Source organism: Apodemus sylvaticus, chromosome 13 (genome assembly GCF_947179515.1).
Source record: "Apodemus sylvaticus chromosome 13, mApoSyl1.1, whole genome shotgun sequence".
NCBI lineage: Eukaryota > Metazoa > Chordata > Mammalia > Rodentia > Muridae > Apodemus > Apodemus sylvaticus.
Genome location: NC_067484.1, coordinates 80,708,925 through 80,729,245, shown reverse-complemented (window position 1 = coordinate 80,729,245; position 20,321 = coordinate 80,708,925). Strand labels below are relative to the sequence as shown.

The following is a 20,321-nucleotide window of genomic DNA, read 5'->3' as shown; positions in this document are numbered from 1 at the left end:
GAGTGCTGATGACTGCTCTATGGCTATCCAATCCTGATGAGTGTTTACATCCCTGTGAACAAAGAAAAGGACTGGCTGAGCCCTCAAAGCTCAGTGTAATAACTTTGGAGGACACAGCATAACCCGAAGGAAGACCACCACCACAATCTCTACAACACTCTACATTTATCTAGTTGAACAAAGTACAGAGATTCTAAACTTTCAGTGACTTCACACTGGACTTTTTGGTGAATATCCAGTATTTGGTCCTTACAGTTAAAAAGAATGAGGAATAGCACCACTTTAACTTTCTATAAGAAATAAGACTTATCCAGGAGTGGTGATGCATTACTTTAATCCAGCATTCAGTAATCAGAGGAAGGCAGTGAGAGATCAGTGAGATAGAGGCCAATATGGTCTACAGAGCAAGTTCCAAGACAGTCAGGACTACACAGAAAGACTCCGTCTCAAAAAACCAGAAAACAGCAACAAAAAAGAAAGACTTGATTTCTAACATTTTTCTAAGTAAAATCCATCCCCTGTACATATCATTCTACTTGATGGAGTTCAGGACTTAACAGCTTGTCTAAGCTAGGCATGGGGGTACCAACCTCTGTTGGAAGTATTTGCCAGACTTAGGGAGTTGGATCTACCAGAAGAGGCCATACTATGTTAGTGAGTTCCAGGAAAGCTTAGGCTGTATATCAACAGTGCCTGAATAAATAAATGCAAGACTGGGGTTGGGGAGAGGGCACAGTAGAAGGATCCATAAAACAAAGGGAAAAAACCAAAAAAAAAATGAAAACAAAGAAATACTGCCAGCCAACTAGCTGAAAGATAAAACGAAATGATTCAACCCTTACTGCTTCCACAGTGCCCTGTTAACCTCCTTAATTTCAAACTGTAGGCCTCTAGAATTCTGAGTCCCTGCTTCTCTCTCTCTCTCTCTCTCTCTCTCTCTCTCTCTGTGTGTATGTGTTTCAAGTTCTACCTCCACCACTGCTAGCACCTACTCTTGCTAGCAGTGATCTCTAATTTTCATGAAACCATATCCCATGCAATATAAGGTAAATACTACATGTTTACATTTTGAGCTGTACACTGGCTTTTAAATATGGAATGGAATCTAAGTATGATATCAACAAAACCTGAATGAGTTTTTGACTTGCATATGTATGCGTGTATGGTACACATATGAAAGTGTGTGTAAGCTCAAGGTTGACTTTAGAAGTCTTCCATGATCGCTTTCTACCTTACTCATTGAAGCAAAGTCTCTCAGTTGAACCAAAGCTCTCTGATATTGGCTAGTACACCTAGCCAACATGAGCCAATTTCCAAGTGCTGGACTTATAGTTGGGCTGCCATGTCCATCTGACAGTTATGTGGATTCTGTGAACTCAAATTCTGTTCTTCATGCTTGCACTGCAAGACTAAACCACCCAACCATCTCTCCAGGCCCTGAAAGGAGGTTTAAAGTCTCTAGGAATGTGGCATTCTTTTAATACAAGTTTACATGGATGACTGATCCTATTATTATGCCAGGCCCTTTCTATAGATCATGAAAATTTCTCCAAGTTGTCAGAAAACTTAAATCTTAAAATACAGAAACAGATCAATGTAGGAACTAAGAATTCAGAACTTGACCACTTCTAATCTTTATACAGTCAGTAGATACATGAACAGAGATGAGTCTTCACTTTCCTCTGACTTCAGTAAGACAAAATACTACTGCTTCCTTTTGCAGAAGAAGCAAAAATTGAAGTGTTTTTGAAAAGCTAAAAATTGCTATAGAATTCCATATTTTTTCTATTTTTAATATTCTAAGATACCAAAAGTATGGTGCTAAAGTTGAAAAATATAGATGAGTCTTTCTACATCCCTGGAAGTTGGGAGGGAAGATGCTGTTTATTCCTTTGGTGGCAGTTGTATAGTGATCTATTTTAGCTATACAAATGGGGTAGTCTAGTGTCTAAGGTTGCAATAAGACACACAATTACCACTGTTCACACTCCGAGTGGTCACTCAGTCTAAAGTTGGATGGCCTCAATCCTTTCCTTCTTTGCACGCCCATCCCACTTCTCCCCTGCAAGGTAGTCTTTCCACTTTTTTAAATTTGGAGTTGGTTTTGCTACTGCCCATCCAGTAAAATCAATAAAGACAAGCTATGCCAGTTTAAGACAACAGAATGCTCTCCTTTTCCTTTCTTTGAATCCAGAGCTACCAAACAATAAATCCAAGTAACTCTTCTGATAATGGAAACAAAGAACAACATTGGGGGTGGGCAGGAGAAGAGCATTGCTCTCTGCCCTCATCCCCATGGAACTAAGGGACAGTAGTGGAACAGCTGCTCTCCTTCATGTGGACCTGCTCAGATCCCCATCCCAGCTCATCCCATGCCTAAGTGTGAGCTTGCTCTCAATACCTAGAAGCACATTTGACCTGGAATCTCCAGTGGCCACAACTGTCAGGATCCCAGAAGAAACTTCCTAATAGGGGACACACAGCTACCACAGTGTCCTAAAAACCAGAAAGGATAACAGCAACAAAGGAACAAAACACTCACCTGCAAAAGGATAAGACTAGATCTTCAGCACCTAGTATTACAACCTTTCAAAATCCAGATGGTCTAAAACACGATCAATAACAGTCAGGACAATTTATGCCTCCATCAGAACCCAGCAATCCTGTCACAGTAGCCCTGAGTATTGGAGTATTGGAGCACAGCTGAAATTCAATTAAAAGACCTTAAAGTAGCCTTTATGAATATGACAGAGGTCCTTAAAGAGGAAATGAGGAAATCCCTTAAAGAAATCTGTGAAAACACAACAATGGAAGGAAATTCCTAAAATATTCAAGATCTGAGAGTAGAAATACAATCAAAAAAGAAAACCCAATCTGTGGGAAATCTGGTAATAAAAAATTTTGGAACATGAATAGGAACCTCAGAGACCACAGAGTACAAGAGATAGAAGAAAGAATTTCTAGCATTGAAGAAACAATAGAAGAAATAGAAGAAATGAGATACCTCAGTCAATGAAACTGTTAAATTAAAAAAAAATCTTGGCACAATACATTCAGGAAATTTAGGACACTATGAAAGGACCAATTCTAAGAATAATATGGATAGAGAAAGGAAAAGCAACCCAGGTAAAGGGTATAAAAACCATTTTCAACATATTCGTAGAAGAAAGTTTAACCTAAGGAGAAGACACCAAGATACAAGAAGTATACAGAACACCAAATAGACTAGACCAGAAAAGAAAATCCTCTCAGCATAAAATATTAAACATACAGAATAAATAAAGACTATTAAAACCCATGATGGAAAAAGACCAAATAACATATAAAGGCAGACCTTTACTAATTAAGTACCACCTGACTTCTCAGGCAAAATCAATGCTATTTTAAAAAAAGAAGAAAATTCAAGGTAATTTTGTCTATTAGTTATAAAACATCAATGTGTATGTGTGTGATGTAATTATAATGTGAACTCCAAAAATTAAAATATCTTTTAAACAACAACAACAACAACAACAAAACAACAACAAAGGTAGATAGAACAACAGACATCTAGGAAATTCAGAAAACTGTAAGGACACACTTTAAAAACCTCTACAAAATTAGAAATTCTAAAAGAAATAGAAAATTACCAAAACACTAATCAAGACCAGATGAATAGTTTAGTCTTATAACCCCTACTGAAATAGAAATAGTCATTAAAAGTCTCCCAAACACAGAGACAGTATGCAAATCAGAAAAATAAAAAATGAAAAGGGAGACATAACAACAGATACTGAGGAAATTTTCAAAAATCATCAGATCATACTACAAAAGCCTTTACTCAACAAAACTGGAAAATCTAGATGAAATGGACAATTTTCTAGACAGATATCAGGTATCAAAGTTAAATGATTAGGATCAGATAAATGATCTAAACCATCCCATAACCCCTGAAGAAATAGAAGTAGCCATTAATAGTCTCCCAACCAAAAAAAAAAAGCCCAGAACCAGATAGATGGGTTTAATGCAGAGTTCTATCAGACCTTCAAAGAAGAACTAATACCAATACTCTTCAAATTATGCCACAAAATAGAAAGAGAAGGAACACTACCCAATTCATTCTATAAAGCCACAATTACTCTGATACCTAAAGCACACAAAAAACCAACAAAGAAAGAGAACTTTAGACAAATTTCCCTTATGAATATCAATGCAAAAATACTCAATAAAATTCTTGCCAACCGAATCTAAGAACATATCAAAACAATCATCCACCATGATCAAGTAGGCTTCATCCAAGGGATGCAGGAATGGTGCAATATACGGAAATCCATCAATGTAACCCACTACATAAAAAAAACCCACATGGTCATTTCATCAGATGCTGAAAAAGCATCTGACAAAATCCAACACTTCTTCATGATAAAAGTCTTGGAGCGATCAGGAATTCAAGGCCCATACCTAAACATAGTAAAAGCAATATAGAGCAAACCAGTAGCCAACATCAAACTAAATGGAGAGAAACTTGAAGCAATCAAACTGAAATCAGGGACTAGACAAGGCTGTCTACTCAGTCCCTACCTGTTCAATATAGCACTTGGAGTCCTAACCAGAGCAATTAGACAGCAAAAGGAGGTCAAAGGGATACAAATTAGAAAGGAAGAAGTTAAATTATCACTATTTGCAGATGATAAGATAGTATACTTAAGTGACCCCAAAAACTCCACCAGAGAACTCCTAAAGCTGATAAACAACTTCAGCAAAGTGGCTGGATATAAAATTAACTCCAACAAATCAGTAGCCTTCCTATACTCAAAGGATAAAGAGGCTGAGAAAGAAATTAGGGAAATGACACCCTTCACAATAGTCACAAATAATACAAAATACCTTGGTGTGACTCTAAGCAAGTGAAAGATCTGTATGACAAGAACTTCAAGTCTCTGATGAAAGAAATCAATGATGATCTCAGAAGATGGAAAGATCTCCCATACTCATGGATTGGCAGGGTTAATATAGTAAAAATGGCCATTCTTGCCAAAAGCAATCTACAGATTCAATGCAATCCCCATCAAAATTCCAACTCAATTCTTCACAGAGTTAGAAAGAGCAATTTCCAAATTTATCTGGAATAACAAAAAACCCAGGATAGCAAAAACTATTCTCTATAACAAAAGATCTTCTGGGGGAATCAGTATCCCGGACCTTAAACAGTACTACAGAGCAATAGTGATAAAAACAGTGTGGTATTGGTACAGTGACAGGCAGGTAGATCAATGGAATAGAACTGAAGACCCAGAAATGAACCCACATACCTATGGTCACTTGATCTTTGACAAAGGAACTAAAACCATCCATGAAAAAAAGGTAGCCTTTTCAACAAATGGTGCTGCATCAACTGGCTGTTAGCATGTAGTTGAATGCAAATCAACCCATTCTTATCAACTTGTACAAAGCTCAAGTCCAAGTGGATCAAGGACCTCCACACAAAAGTAGACACACTAAAACTAATAGAAAAGAAAGTGGGGAAGAGCCTTGAGCACATGGGTACAGGGGAAATTTTCCTGAACAGAACACCAATAGCTTATGCTCTAAGATCAAGAATCAACAAATGGGACTTCATAAAATTGCAAAGCTTTTGTAAGGCAAAGGACATTGACAATAAGACAAAATGGCAACCAACAGATTGGGAAAAGATCTTTACCAATCCTACATCTGATAGAGGGCTAATATCCAATATATAAAAAGAACTCAAGAAGTTAGACTCCAGAGAACTAAATAACCCTATTAAAAATGGGTTACAGAGCTAAACAAAAAATTCTTAACTGAGGAATACTAGATACCCGAGAAATGCCTAAAGAAATGTTCAACATCCTTAATCATCAGGGAAATGCAAATCAAAACAACACTGAAATTCCACTTCACACCAGTCAGAATGGCCAAGATCAAAAACTCAGGAGACAGCAAATGCTGGGGAGGATGTGGAGAAAGAGGAGCACTCTTCCATTGCTGGTGGGATTACAAGCTGGTAAAAACACTCTGGAAATCAGTTTGGTGGTTCCTCAGATAACTGGACATAGCACTACCTGAGGACCCCGCTATACCCCTCCTGGGCATATACCCAGAAGAAGCTCCAACATGTAATAAGTACACATGCTCCACTATGTTCACAGCAGCCTTATTTACAATAGTTAAAAGCTGGAAAGAACCCAGATATCACTCAACAGAGGAATGGATACAGAAAATGTGGTACATTTACACAATGGAGTACTACTCAGCTATTAAAAACAATGAATTCATAAAATTCTTAGGCAAATGGATGGAGCTGGAAGGCAAATGGATGGAGCTAGAAAATACCATCCTGAGTGAACTAAAAAAACTAGATGTTAAGGAAACAACCCAATTAAAGAATGAGGTACAGATTTAAACAGACAATTCCTAAGAGAGGAAATATAGCAGCTGTGTGCCTATGCTAATTATGTTACCCGGAAAAACCTCTTTTCAGTGTCTGCATGTAGGCTAACAGAAGCCTGCCCCCAGGCGGCTCTGACTGGGAAATAAAGTTGCTAGAGGCCAATGGCTGGGCAGGGGGACAGAGGTGGGAGTTTTAGGATTCCTGGGCAAGAAAAGCAGGAGAGAGAGAGAAGAAGGGATTCTGCATGACAGGGGTATAGGACAGATCACACAGGGAAGGAGCAAGAGGGAGAGACAGCTGAAATATAGGTGCAAAAGGGAACGAAGCCCCCGAAGGGCTTCCCAGTAGGGTCTAGGGCAGCAAAGAGAAAATATACATTTAGTAAGTAATAACTCAGGAATACTGGAGGGGAAAGTGTGCTAGCTGCGGGGAGGTTTAGAGGTGCCCAGGCATGGAGCCAGTTAAGGCATATTAAAAATAAGCTGGGGTATGCGTGTCTTTCATTTGTGAACCCAGGGCTCATGGACAGGTGCAAAAGAGATACATGTACCTGAAGGGAGCATAGGGTGGACTTTAACCGCTACAAGGAAACTCAAATGGCTGAAACACTGAGAACTATTCCATCCTTAGCCATCAGGAAAATGCAAATCAAAACTACTGTAAGATGTCAACATCAGTCAGAATGGCCAATATCAATAAAACAATGACAGCTCATGCTGGTGAGGATATAGAATAAGGGGAACACTCACCCATTTCTGGTGGGAGTAAAAACTTGTACAGCCACTAAGGAAATCAGTGTAGTTGTTCCTCAGGAAGATGAGGATCTACCTACCTTTAGAGCCAGCTATACCACTCTTGAGAACCTACCAAAGGACCCTTTATCCTGTCACAGAGACACTTGCTCAACCATGTTCATTGCTACTGTATTAATAGCAGCTAGAAATTGGAAACAGTCTAGATGTCCCTTAACAGAAGAATGGATAAAAAAAAAATGTGGTATATTTACACAATGGACCATTACTTAGCTGTTAAAAAAAATGAAATTAGCAGGCTAATGGGATGGAACTAGAAAGAAAAAAAAAAAAAAAAAAACATCCTGAGTAAGGTAACCCAGACCCAGAAAGACAAATATGGCATGCACTTGCTTATATGTGGATATCAGCTGTTAAGTCATTGAGAACCAAGCTATAAGATATAGACCCATAGAAGTTAAGTATAGAGTAAGGGACTAGGAGGGGGTGTAGGTCTCTTCTGGTAATTTCCAAAGTACCTTCCTGTACCAAAGACACCATCATGTAAAAGTGAGAGCTCCATCCAGGCACCAGCTCAACTAGAACACGGCAACGTCTAGAACAGGGCCACGTTGAGCTGGTGCCTGGACGGAGCTTTCCCTTCTATATGATGGTGTCTTTGGTACAGGTAGGTACTTTGGAAGCTACCAGAAGAGAAAACTTAAACCCCAACCCATCCATGAATGCTTTGATCTACAGTGGTGCACTGCCTACAAGACATGCTAGGGCAATGCCAGCACAAAGCTTGTAGAAGTAACCAACCAATATCTCATTTGACTTAAGGCCTGTGAAGACAAGATGAAACTCATTCTGAAACTACCTGGGTGACCAAGAACCTGTGACTAGATGACGCAGGGACCTAGGGTAAAACAAAATCCTACTGTTCCAAGAACCGAAACAGCAAAAACAAACAAAGACAGACAAAAAAACACCCGAAACTAGCAATAACACTACTCCTAATGACATTCTGCTGTACTCCTAGATCAGTGCCTTGCTTAGGCACCACCTGAGACGCTTCCTTCTACAGCAAATGGGAACAGAGATCCATAGCCAGACATGATGCAAAGAATGAGAGACCCTGGAACATCCAGCCCTAAAGAGGATTTTTCTTTCAAACCCTCCCTTCCCCTTCTCCCCATCCTCCCCCTCCACAAGGAGCTCAGGGAACCCAGCTGAAGAGGTCTAAGAAGGGTGTAAGGGCCAGAGGGGATAGAAACACCAAGAAAACAAGACCCTCTAATCAACATGATTAATGGTTATATGAACTCCAAGAATGAGTTGCATGGGGTCTGCACCAGGACCTGTGTGCTTATTATGGCTTCTGGGTTTGTGGTTTTATAGAATTCCTGAGTGCCTGAAGAGTGGAGCTCTGATTCTTGTGCCCTCCGCTTGTGCTCTTTTCCTTGTTTGTTAATTTTGTTCAACTCTTCTGTGATAATTTTTGTTTTATCTTACTGTATTTTATTTTGTTATATTTCATTATTATACCTGAGAAGCATGTTTGTTTTTCTAATGAGAGACATAAAAGGAGTGGATCTGGGTGGGAGGGGAGGCAGGGAGAAGTGGGAGGAGAATAGGGAGGGGAAACTGTAATCAGGATATATTATGTGAGAAAAAACTTTTAAATTCAAAATACTTTTTCTATTGTATATACCTTATTTTTATTTTTATATCCATTCGTTAGTTGGATAGTTCAGTGGTTTTTAATTTACATTACTACCAGTAATATTTCTAAGAATATTTGAGAACAAGTATTTGTATATGATTTTTTTTCTCATGGATAAAGAGAAGTGGAATTGCTGAATCACATGGTAATCCCATGTTTAGTCTTCTGAGGAAAAGTCAAACCCTTCTCCAAAGTTGCTGTGCCAGAATACAATTTCACCAACAGTCCATGAGGATTTGAACAAATTTCACAAATTATTTGACAATACTCATGCCAGTCTTTAATATGGCCAATTTAATGGAGGCCTAGTATTATCTAACTGTAGTGTTTGTTATGATTGTTACCTTCATACAAATAAGGTTAAAATAATATCACCTGGGGCCCTTTAGATTGTCTTTAATTGCTGAGTTTCTATAGTTCTTTATAGATACCTTGTAATCTCTGTTCATATTGTAACTTATGAATATTTTATTTGGGGCTGTGTTATCACTTGATGGTATCCACATAACACATTTTATTAAGTTTTATGAACTCTTCTTGTTTGTATCATATTTAAAATTCTATTCACCCTGTAATCCCACCCAGCACTCTGGGAGGCAGAGGCAGGTGGATTTCTGAGTTTGAGGCCAGCCTGGTCTACAGAGTGAGTTCCAGGACAGCCAGGGCTATACAGAGAAACCCTGTCTGGAAAAAAACCAAATTCAAAAAACCAAAAAAAAAAAAAAAAGTTCAAAAAAAATTCTATTTACTAGTTCTGAGTTGCTTTAAACCTACACTAAGGTTGTGACCTGCAGTGATGGCTCAAGAGTTAACAATGGATGCTCATGCAGAGGACCAGGTCTCAGTGCTAACACCACCATGGCAGCTCACAGCTCTAACTTAGTCCCAGGGGATCTAGTATCCTTATTGTAGCAACTACATGTTAGAAAAAAAAAAAAAACCTTTTTATCATGATTAAGTGTAGAGCTCAGAGTCATAATTATTCACACTGTTATATAATCACTACTATCATCTCCCAACTGTTTAGTAAGCCCCAGTGTAGTAAATTTTCAAAGAGAAAAAAAAATGTTCGCTCCAAATTGTTTTGGTTATTCCTGGCCTCTTATAACTTTAGGTTAATATATCAATTTCTGCAATAGAGGTGTTGAGGTATTGAGATTTGATAGTAATTGTAGATCCCAAATTTGTAGGATCTACTTGGGTAAAACCACTCTTGTGTAAAGATGACATTTCTTCTTACCCATTTTGGTCTTAATATCCTTCAAAAGACTTTTACTGTTTTAGTGAAAAAGTCACAGACTTCTTTGTTAACTTCATTTTTGTATTGCCTTTTGCTACTGTATAGAGTGTGTGTGTGTGTGTGAATTAGTTAGTGTTAATCTGTAAGAGCTTATAACTTGTAAACAGAGACATCTTTAGTTTTCTTATTATTTATTTCATTGTTCCTGCCTAATTCCCTGGCCAGAATTTCTATTACAATGCTGAGTAGAAATGCTTCGATTGAAAGCATCAAGCGTAGTAGACTGGAAACCGTGGTCCTTTACAAGACCTACTTATAAAGCTGGATCTTGAATGGCATTTAAGAAGATGGAGTTCAGTGAGGTTTCCATCATCATTAGATGAAAATGGTTCACTGTCTCCAAACTGAGATGCAAATAAAGTGTGTTGAATATAAGTTTTTTGGGGGGGTATGGTGAGTGCCTGGAAGTTGGTACATGCTAAGTAAAGGAAATTCTGGGATCCTCAGCACAAGAGGACACTTTAGACATACTGTTACAAACGTGTTGCTAGGTGTTGGAGAGGGTGTGGAGAAAGAGGAACACTCCTCCATTGCTGGTGGGGTTGCAAATTGGTACAACCACTCTGGAAATCAGTCTGGCGGTTCCTCCGAAAACTGGGCACCTCACTTCCAGAAGATCCTGCTATACCACTCCTGGGCATATATCCAGAGGATTCCCCACCATGTAATAAGGATACATGCTCTACTATGTTCATAGCAGCCCTATTTATAATTGCCAGATGCTGGAAAGAACCCAGGTATCCCTCAACAGAAGAGTGGATACAAAAAATGTGGTATATCTACACAATGGAGTACTATTCAGCCATTAGAAATAATGAATTCATGAAATTCTTAGGCAAATGGATGGAGCTAGAGAACATCATACTAAGTGAGGTAACCCAGACTCAAAAGGTGAATCATGGTATGCACTCACTAATAAGTGGTTATTAACCTAGAAAACTGGAATACCCAAACATAATCCACACATCAAATGAGATACAAGAAGAAAGGAGGAGTGGCCCCTGGTTCTGGAAAGACTCAGTGAAACAGTATTCGGCAAAACCAGAACGGGGAAGTGGGAAGGGGTGGGAGGGAAGACAGGGGAAGAGAAGGGGGCTTACGGGACTTTCGGGGAGTGGGGGAGGCTAGAAAAGGGGAAATCATTTGAAATGTAAATAAATTATATCGAATAAAAAAAAAAAAACAAACGTGTTGCTAGAGAAATTAAGTATACCCTGTGCGGTTTCTGTGAAAAAGTCTTGAAAACTCCCACAGATTTTTAAACTTTCTTGCCCGCTTTTCCCCTTTTGTTGATTGTTTTACCTCTTTCTGCTGGGACAAAATGAGCCTAGTGAATCAGCACACCTAGACCAGCTTTTGCTGACCTTTTAGCATAGTTTGTTGTTGTTCTTGAGCTTAAGGGTAAAGCACGTAGTCTTTCAACAATATGATAACTATGAGATTATTCACAGATGCCCCTTATCAAATGATAATGTTTTCTATTCTATTTTTAATTACTATTTTGAGGGGAAAAAATCTTATTAGCTTAGCCAGACTTTGTGATCACCATTATGCTTTCTCCGTGACAGGATTACAGATATGTGTCAATATTACTAGTACGTTCTATTCATAACATACATTTTTCTTTTTAATCAAGAACAAGTGCTTTATTTTGTCAAGTATCTTTTTGGCAGTTAATGATAATGTAGGCTTTGTCCTTTGTTCTACTAACATTCTATTACATTCGTTTTTACATATTAACCAAATGACACATTCCTAGACTAAATTAGGCCTGGTCGCAGATTTCTACTACAGAAAAGGACCAAATAAAACACACAATTTCACATAGTGCTCATAGCTGCTGCTAAGGTGAAAAAAAGGTTTACGGGAGAGAAGGTGGGAGAGTGTATGTAAGGTTTATTTGAGATAAGACTTTGATCAGAAATTTGAACAATGAACAGGAGACTTTGGGATGGAAATAGTTCCAGGTGGAGGCAAGTCGGGGAAACTAAAAATGGTTATAGTTAGGGACAAGCTTAAGTGTCTTTAAAGTTATAGCCTCATCAGCAAGATGTCCGAAGTAGTCAAAGCAATGTACACAGCAAGATGAAGACAGATGATACAGGGAACTTGCGGATCACCGTAGAGAAATTCCAATTTCTTTACAGTTGTCAGAGCAAAGCATCGAAGCACATTTTCTCAACCTGTCGGGCCGCTTTACCCCGCCCCTTTCCTTTATCCCTGAAAATCTATAAAGAATCTGGGACGTGATTCTTCTTAACTTGTCAGAAAGGCCAGGCACCTTAGTCACTGAGAGATTACCAGTTTGTTTTGGGCTGCTAGGAAGTTGGCGTGTTTCCCACGCTCTGGTTCTTTACCGCTGTTGCCCCAGTAGCAGTGGTCACTTAACCGGCATACAATGAAAAGAACTACTCTCAACCCCGTCAGCGCTGCCAGTTTTGGCTCCTTTCCACAGCTCGGTGCTGTATACACAGAGGCACTGGGCATCAGCTGCCTCGAGATGCTGGCAGCATCTGTCCTGCAGTTCACTCTGCTAAGGAGCAGGGCTTGCATTTCAAGGATACAACCTGACTGGGGACGCCTCCTGGGAGACGCATCCCCCAGGCTCCCAGGTGCCTGCTACCGCTCTCTGCTCCTTTTTGCAGATGCAGGACAACCATCCCGGAACTCTCTGCACACACTTTCCCGGCCTGGTTAGATTACCCTCCTTTCCCTCCCCATCTAAGGAACTCGCTGCAGCGATGCCCTCTGCAGACAGGTCCAGCTTAGCTGCAGTCCACCCAGCACCCAGCACTCCACCTTCGTCCTTTCTAGCCATTGTACCACTCCACTCACCCAGGATGCGAGTGACGCCCAGGGTCAATTTCTCAAGGTGCGGCTTGCTGCCGGCTTGCACTGGGGGCGGTGTCTCCTCCATCGCACGCGTCCTCACCCCGCGCGCGGCGGCGGCGGCCCCAGTCCCCGGCGCCGCCGTGGACAGCCGGCCTGCCGGCTGACGCGCCCGACCCCGCCTCAGGTCTGCGGCCGTCGGGCTCACGGCATGCCGGGAGTTGTAGTTTTCAGCGCCTGAGGGCTCCGCTAGGAGAGGATGGGCGGCCCGGGCGGTTTTGGCAGCAGCGCTTCCGCCGGGCGCTCTTTCCCGCGACCCTGGCCCGGGCTTCACTTCACATCTCCGCGACCCCGCCTCGCCTCGGCCCGGAGCCTCTCCCCTCGCCGGGGCCGGAGGCGCAAGCGGGGGCGGGCCTCTGCGCCGAGCGGCCAATGGGGACCGAGCCTGGCGGCCGGGGCGTGGCGGCCCCGGCTCGACGCCTCGAGTGGCGGTTGTTTCAAGATGGCGGGCGCGGCGGGCCCCTCCCTGCCGGCCTCGGCGTTCTGGAGCCGCGACTGTATCCTTTGCCCCGCTGCTAGGGGGCGCCGCGCCCTCCTGGGTGGCGAGGGCGGGGGCGCGAGGCTTTATGTGGGCCAGAGAAGCGTGGCGCGGACCCCGGGCTAGGGACGGGCCTTAACACTTCAGGCTGGGTGCCCGGCTCGCCCATCACCTGGCGACGAAGTGTCGCTAGGTGGGAATTCTGGCTCATGGGTAACCTGCCCTCCCTAGCTGTGGGTTCTGCAAAGATGGCCTGTAACGGGGGAGTCTCCGCCAAGGCTGGAAGCGCCCCTCTGCCATCCCTTGCGGGAGATCACTGGCTGATTGAGGGTGCGAAGTGAGCTTGTAGTGGTAGGGAGAACAAGTGTGAGTGGACAGGGTTGATTGCTGCGCTGGGAGTCTTTTTCTCTTAATTCGGCATTATCGAGTGTACAACACTAGGAGAGCAAATCAGGCGGTTTTATTTCCTTTTTGGTCTCCCAAGGTCCTTTAGTGATGCCGTATTTTCTAGCGCATCATTAGGAGAGGTGTAGGCTTGATTGGGACGAGTTCTGCTGGGGCTAGTTAGGGAATAAGATAGATGCCTGGAAGCAGTGTTGATTTACTAGATTGTGGGTCACCCCTATTGGAAATTGAAGTTTGGGTATTGGTTTTTTTTTTTTTTTTTGTTCAGGAGGCTGTGAAGCTTTCCAGCCGCACAGTAATTAGAATTCCCAGTTCACTAACTGACAAGATTTCACAGTGGTTCAATTCTAAGATTAGGTTTGCTGTTGCATCCTAAACTTTGGTCTGGGTTGTATACTTCCTTGCTGTAGGAGCATTACTTAGGAGAGGAAATCTAATCAGTGTTTCTGAGAGCCTGCAAAGAGGCCAGTTGGTTTGCTCGGAGTGGTGATGACATTGTGTTAGGCGTTACTGTTGTTACCTTCGGCAGAATGATTCTGGACATTCTATTCCGCTTGCTCCCAGGGAAACTTAGAAAATTGTATTACCCGGTTCCTTTATCGAGTTACTTAGAAGTTCGTGTGTGCGGAGAGGAATACTTCTGCATTGTGTGCTGCTGAGTGTTTAGAGTTGTACACTCTCTGAGCAGAATTATCGCTTGTCTCTGATAGGTGGACGAGAAGCAAATGAAATTACCGACATGTAAAGTAGAAGAAAGCACACCAGTGCACTCTCAGAGCAAATCTTTTTTTTTTTTTCCTTTTACCTGTAGAAATTAAGAATTAGCAGTATTAAAAATGGACCAATTTTAAGCAATTATAAACCATGAGCTATGTATATCTACTATTATTAAAAGCTTGACCTTTAACATCTTAAAAATAGCTGCTATAGCACCCAATTCAGGTATCTGTGTTGAAGCAGGGAGAAACTTAAAGGAATAAACATGTGATCTGATAGTACAAATTATCTTTTGGATAACAATTATTAATTTTGCCTAAAAATGCTTGCCATGTAATAGACCAACCATTAATAATAAATTTGATTGTTGCTTGAAGCAAGGAACAAATGTTTCCTACCTTGAAAACAGAGGTTTAAGACCTTCTGTGGCAAGCTTAAAATGAGGTAAATAAGATAAAGCCAATTAATATATCCTAACAACTTTTGAAAGCCATTTACCTAAAAATTCTAAAAGTCTATAGTTAGAGCAAAGGCCTGTAACAAACATTCTATGAACATTATACACTGAAAATTTTAAGATCTTAACTTCTAGTATTGAAACAGAGACAAAACACTTTTTCTCACAAGACATAAGGCTGTTAGCCATTCCTTGAGGCAAAACTTTCTAATGAAATTGTTTTGTTGTCTCTTTAAAATTAGAAGCAAATGCTTTTATAATTATCAGAATGTAAAGCAAAAAACCAACCCTTTAAATTTACAATAATTTTGTAGGGAGTAGACAGGCCAAATGTTAATGCTTTTATAGCCTCCTTGACCTTTCATAGATTTGAACTGCATTTTAACCCACACCTGGATAAGTCAAAAACCTTTTTTTTTTTTTTTTTTTTTTTTTTTTTTAAAGCCAAACACTCCCTAGGTGGGGCCTGTAAGGCAGACACAACTTCTCAAAAGCTTTCTCACTAGCTTCCCCTGAGGCAGTTCTAAGCTTTGCATTAACTCAAATGTAAAAATTCTGCCCTAGGATCCACCCTGAGTCCTTGGCAAGGACATTGTATGAGATTCCTCAAATGTAAATATCTTCTAATCTGAGCCTTTTAACTAAGACCAGACCCAAACCTACAAGGACAATTTAAGGATTAAACAAAAGAAGCCTGTAATTTCATGGTCAAAGGAACCTACTTGATATCAAATACATTTCTACAGAGATCTCCTTTTTAATCTTGGAGGGTTAAATTTTGCTCCTACCATTGTAGCCTATAAACTTGTGGAAAAGAGGCAATGGGCCTCTAAAACCCATAGCTGCATCACTCTCAAAATTATCTTAATTACAAAGTGTTAACAATTACGAGCCTGCAAACTGAAAACTGTAGCCAATGACACACTGATTTTTATTGTAACTCAATGTTTTCTTGCAATATTAGAGCACAATTGTAATTTTGGAAGCAAATCTCAATTTTAAACAATCTATTTTCTTTAAAATCAATGGCAAACACATTTTTACAGCACAAGGTTTGTCTGCCAGTGTAACTTATTAAAGAGACATTATTTTAAATCTTAAAATCCAATCTCCAGGCCAAGATTCACACAAAACACCATGCCAATTTAGGAGCGTCTTAAAGGCCTGTATTTCCTGGATTGCGTCATGCCATGTGGTGTTCAAAATGGCGACTACCCTAAACTACCAGCCTTAACCATCATGCCACGTGTTCAAAATGGCGACTACCCTAAACTACCAGCCTTAACCTGACTTTTGTTAATAACATTATACCTTTTAAATCATGTGCAGTGACTTAAGCCAATACTCTATAGTCAAGACATGCAAAATATACCTTTAAATCCAATTATAAACAAGAACAAAGCATGAGTGGCGTTAGGCCACGTGTAGTTAGTTAAGATAGCTCTAACACTGAATCACCAGTTTTAAACTAACCTTTTCTTAATAACACTATACCTTTTACATAATAACCAATTAATTTATAACTCTTTAGTCAAGAAATGTAAAGCCTTATATCATTAAAACCAATTAGAAACATGTATAAAGCGACTACATGAATTTCACAAGCCAAACCAAGGTCTTCCCAAATCTCGAGGTTTCTGGGCTTTTAAGAGCGGCTTTTTCCCCAGCCATGTTTCTGTCTTGGGTGAGTGAGCTACGCTGCCGCGGCGTGGCTTTGAATCAATCCCCACACAAACTGTGGCTAGCTCAAGAGGTTACCAGCAGATGTAATCTTTACCAATTTTTTCTTTTTAACATGAAACAGTCATTCACACAAAGACACAGAGAGGACATAAACATACACATAGACAGTCGGTGCACCGGGACAAACACGGAAAGATACACAGAAAGTTAAGCGTGCTTGTTAAGCAATTGCATCCATTTTCCTCTTTAAACAGCTCTTAGAAGCTGTGGACATATGCCTATTTTTAAAAACCCCTTTCTTTTCGCCGAAATCAGCTCTTACGAGCTTTGGGCAAATGCCTACCAAATTCCTTCCCCATATTTCCCTATCTTATCAACCCAAGCAGTCCTGCGCTGGGTCCACGCAGTATGCTTGAAAAACTGTATCCATTCCTGCACTCACAACCATAGACACGAATTCACTAGCGCTAGTTTTGCCCTCTATGTTGCTTACCGTGCGGACACCATTAATTTTCACCTTTTTCTGCGAAGCTTCGCTGGATAGGGCTACCTCAAGAAATTCTCTCGTGCCAGGTCTTCCCACGTTCAGGCGCCACTATGTAGCCGCCAGCAGCTACATGTAAACTGGGTTACCTGTTGAGAGAATTTTGGGGTCATAGGGAAGAGCGGCGAAAAGAAAGTACGGCTAAGTCAATGTTCACTGATCAAAGCCGTAAACTTTAATGGCGCCAGACCTTATAACAGTTCGGGCAAACCCTTCCCCCCAGACTCCAGGCTGAGTTCCGGTGGAAGTTGTCTAGCTTCTCTTGGAGGTCTTCGTCTTGACTGCTCCGGCAGCTGGGTGGGTCACCTGTTTAATTCAGGAATCCCTATACACGGAGGAACAATGAGCTTGACCTTTACTACGTGCACTCCACCCTAGGTGGAGCAGGATCCTGGCTAACTGGGAAAAGTTAACCTTGACCAAAGTCAAACTCTGACCAAGTGCAAGACTGCCCCAATATGGCTCTGTACATTTACCTATTAGAGTCAAGAAGCAAAAATATGTGCATTAGGACCACTGTACTGAATTAGAGAGTCAGAAAATTGCGATCAGTCTTTTCCTTAGGAAACAAAGAGTTATATGCTTATCACTACTAATGGTGTTTTTCTAATATAGAATGGAGGAGGTAAAGGTCTGTCTCCCTGGGACTGAACAAATAAAGTGTGTGGTCCAAACCTTTGCTTTTGTTGTTGGCAGCCTTCTGTTCATTTACGTAGTCATAACAATCACTACTTGTTATAGTGATAATGTAAGTGATCATATAGTCCCTTTTACGTTTTCTCATGCACTGAATAGTTACTGTAAAGCATAAGGCATTTCAATTCATCCACTAATGATGAGAAATTGAAATTGTATGGGAAAATGTGGTGGTAATTATGTTCTATAGAAACGCAGATGTAAGAAACGAATTGAAACGATCTTGGTATCTCCTTTTTTTTCCTTTTTTCATCTAATGACCAATTAGCATTCAGCCTCTTAACCTTTCATTCTGTATTTCCACAGGGCATACAGCTATGTTAAATTGCTGTATAAAATTTTCTCTAGGAAAAAAAGACAAATAGTATGCACCTGTAATCTGGTATTCTTTGCACATTATTGAGTAAAAGATGTTTTTCATTGCTTCACTTAAACAAATAAATGTGATTGAGAGATTTCCCAATTTGTATCATATGAGAGCAGATAATCGGTGACAGACCATCACCTTTAAAAAGGTTGTTCGTATCTCCTGCATTTTGATTTAGCAGTGCTATCTGATGAGATTTTGTTTTGGCATCTTGTATATGAATAATGAGGATACCACATTGCATTTTATGGTTTAAATCATCTAGTAAAACATAATTTTATGGTCGTGATTTTATTCCTTTTTAATCCATAAAGTTCATAGCAGTGTTAGACATGGATACTCTTTCTACAGTGTATAAATTTAGTTACTAATGTGTACTTGCTGAATTAACAATATTAATAATAATATTAACAGTTTTGGACTACAAGGGAGTGGCCCAAAACATTGCAATAATTATCATCTCTGCTGTTGAGTTTTTAAATAAAAATAGACAAAGATTTTATATTAATGAAAAACGAATTTATCTGAAACCCTTTATGGTAAATAGTAATTGCATATAACTAACTGTGTTGCTGGCAAATGCTTCGCTGTTTGGAGGGTTAGCGATCAGTAAGCAATACTTAGCTCATTTCCTTCACTTGTTTCTTCCTCTATTACACTTCTGCCCCAGATCCCAGCTACTGCTTTCCTTCTGAGGATGTAGGATGTTATCATCATAAAAACATTCTATAACTTGTAGAAGTACATCTAACTAAAAAAATAGAGAAATAAGGTGGGATGTAGGTCCAATATCAATTTGGTATACCTCTTGTCCTTTTGATCTTTCTAAAAAAAAAAATACAGCTTTGTTGGGACATTCTGTATGCGTTAAATATTTGAGTTCTTAATGAAACAAAGTAGTTGTTATATGTATCGGAAGAGACAGCATCTAATGCTATTTTTTAAAACATTTGTTGAAATTAGTAATTAGAGTTGTTGGGATCATACCTATTAAAAATAAGTATCAGTTTTATCCTTTTGTGGATGGCTTAATATAAACTAGGTATGTTTCATTTGGGAATCCACACAAAATTGAATATACAGGTTAAAAATCATCATTTTGAGTTAACATTTTAGAGAGATAAGGTTATGAATAAAGGAAATGCATGTATTTACTAATTATAGGTGCCTGACAGAAAAATAAAGTCCAAAGAATGGGGAGAGGGGTCACACTTGGAGGGACTTGTGCAGTTTTAAGTACCTATGTAGTTAGCCAGTGAAGGCCTCAGTCAGAAAGTGATGCATGACCAAAGGCCTAAAGATAATGACTAAGGAAGTCTGAAGATTTTGAGAAAGCTATTTAGCTGAAGAAATCATAAATGAAAAGGCTCATATACCCAGAGGATTCCCCAGCATGTAATAAGGATACATGCTCCACTATGTTCATAGCAGCCCGATTTATAATAGCCAGAAGCTGGAAAGAACCCAGGTATCCCTCAACAGAAGAATGGATGCAAAAATGTGGTATATATACACAGTGGAATACTATTCGGCCATTAGAAACAATGAATTCATGAAATTCTTAGGGAAATGGATGGAGCTGGAGAACATCATACTAAGTGAGGTAACCCAGTCTCAAAAGATGAATCATGGTATGCACTCACTAATAAGTGGATATTAGCCTAGAAAACTAGAATACCCAAAACATAATCCATACATCAAATGAGGTACAAGAAGAACGGAGGAGTGGCCCCTTGTTCTGGAAAGACTCAGTATAGCAGTATAGGGCAAAACCAGAACAGGGAAGTGGGAAAGGGTAGGTGGGAGAACAGGGGGAGGGAAGGGGGCTTATGGGACTTTCGGGGAGTGGGGGGCCAGAAAAGGGGAAGTCATTTGAAATGTAAATAAAAAATATATCGAATAAATAAAAAAAAGAAAAGGCTCTGACACAGGAGCTT

The 20,321-nt window shown here is 40.1% G+C and overlaps 2 protein-coding genes across 5 annotated transcripts in view; one reads left to right on the top strand and one right to left on the bottom strand.

The window, feature by feature from the left end:
- The window catches only part of Tpgs2 (tubulin polyglutamylase complex subunit 2), a 37,784-nt gene extending 24,565 nt beyond the window's left edge, over positions 1-13,219 (bottom strand). The window contains exon 1 of one of the 3 annotated variants that reach the window (XM_052156058.1): positions 12,984-13,219. In XM_052156058.1, coding sequence (XP_052012018.1) covers positions 12,984-13,065 — 82 coding nt within the window. In that variant the 5' untranslated portion in view covers positions 13,066-13,219. The remainder of the gene's footprint in view (positions 1-12,983) is intronic. The other 2 variants (XM_052156057.1, XM_052156059.1) reach the window with 2 other exon arrangements.
- Positions 13,220-13,236: 17 nt separating this feature from the next.
- Positions 13,237-20,321, top strand: part of Kiaa1328 (KIAA1328 ortholog) — a 257,014-nt gene continuing 249,929 nt past the window's right edge. For both annotated transcript variants that reach the window (XM_052156056.1, XM_052156055.1), the window contains exon 1: positions 13,237-13,534. In XM_052156056.1, coding sequence (XP_052012016.1) covers positions 13,237-13,534 — 298 coding nt within the window. The remainder of the gene's footprint in view (positions 13,535-20,321) is intronic.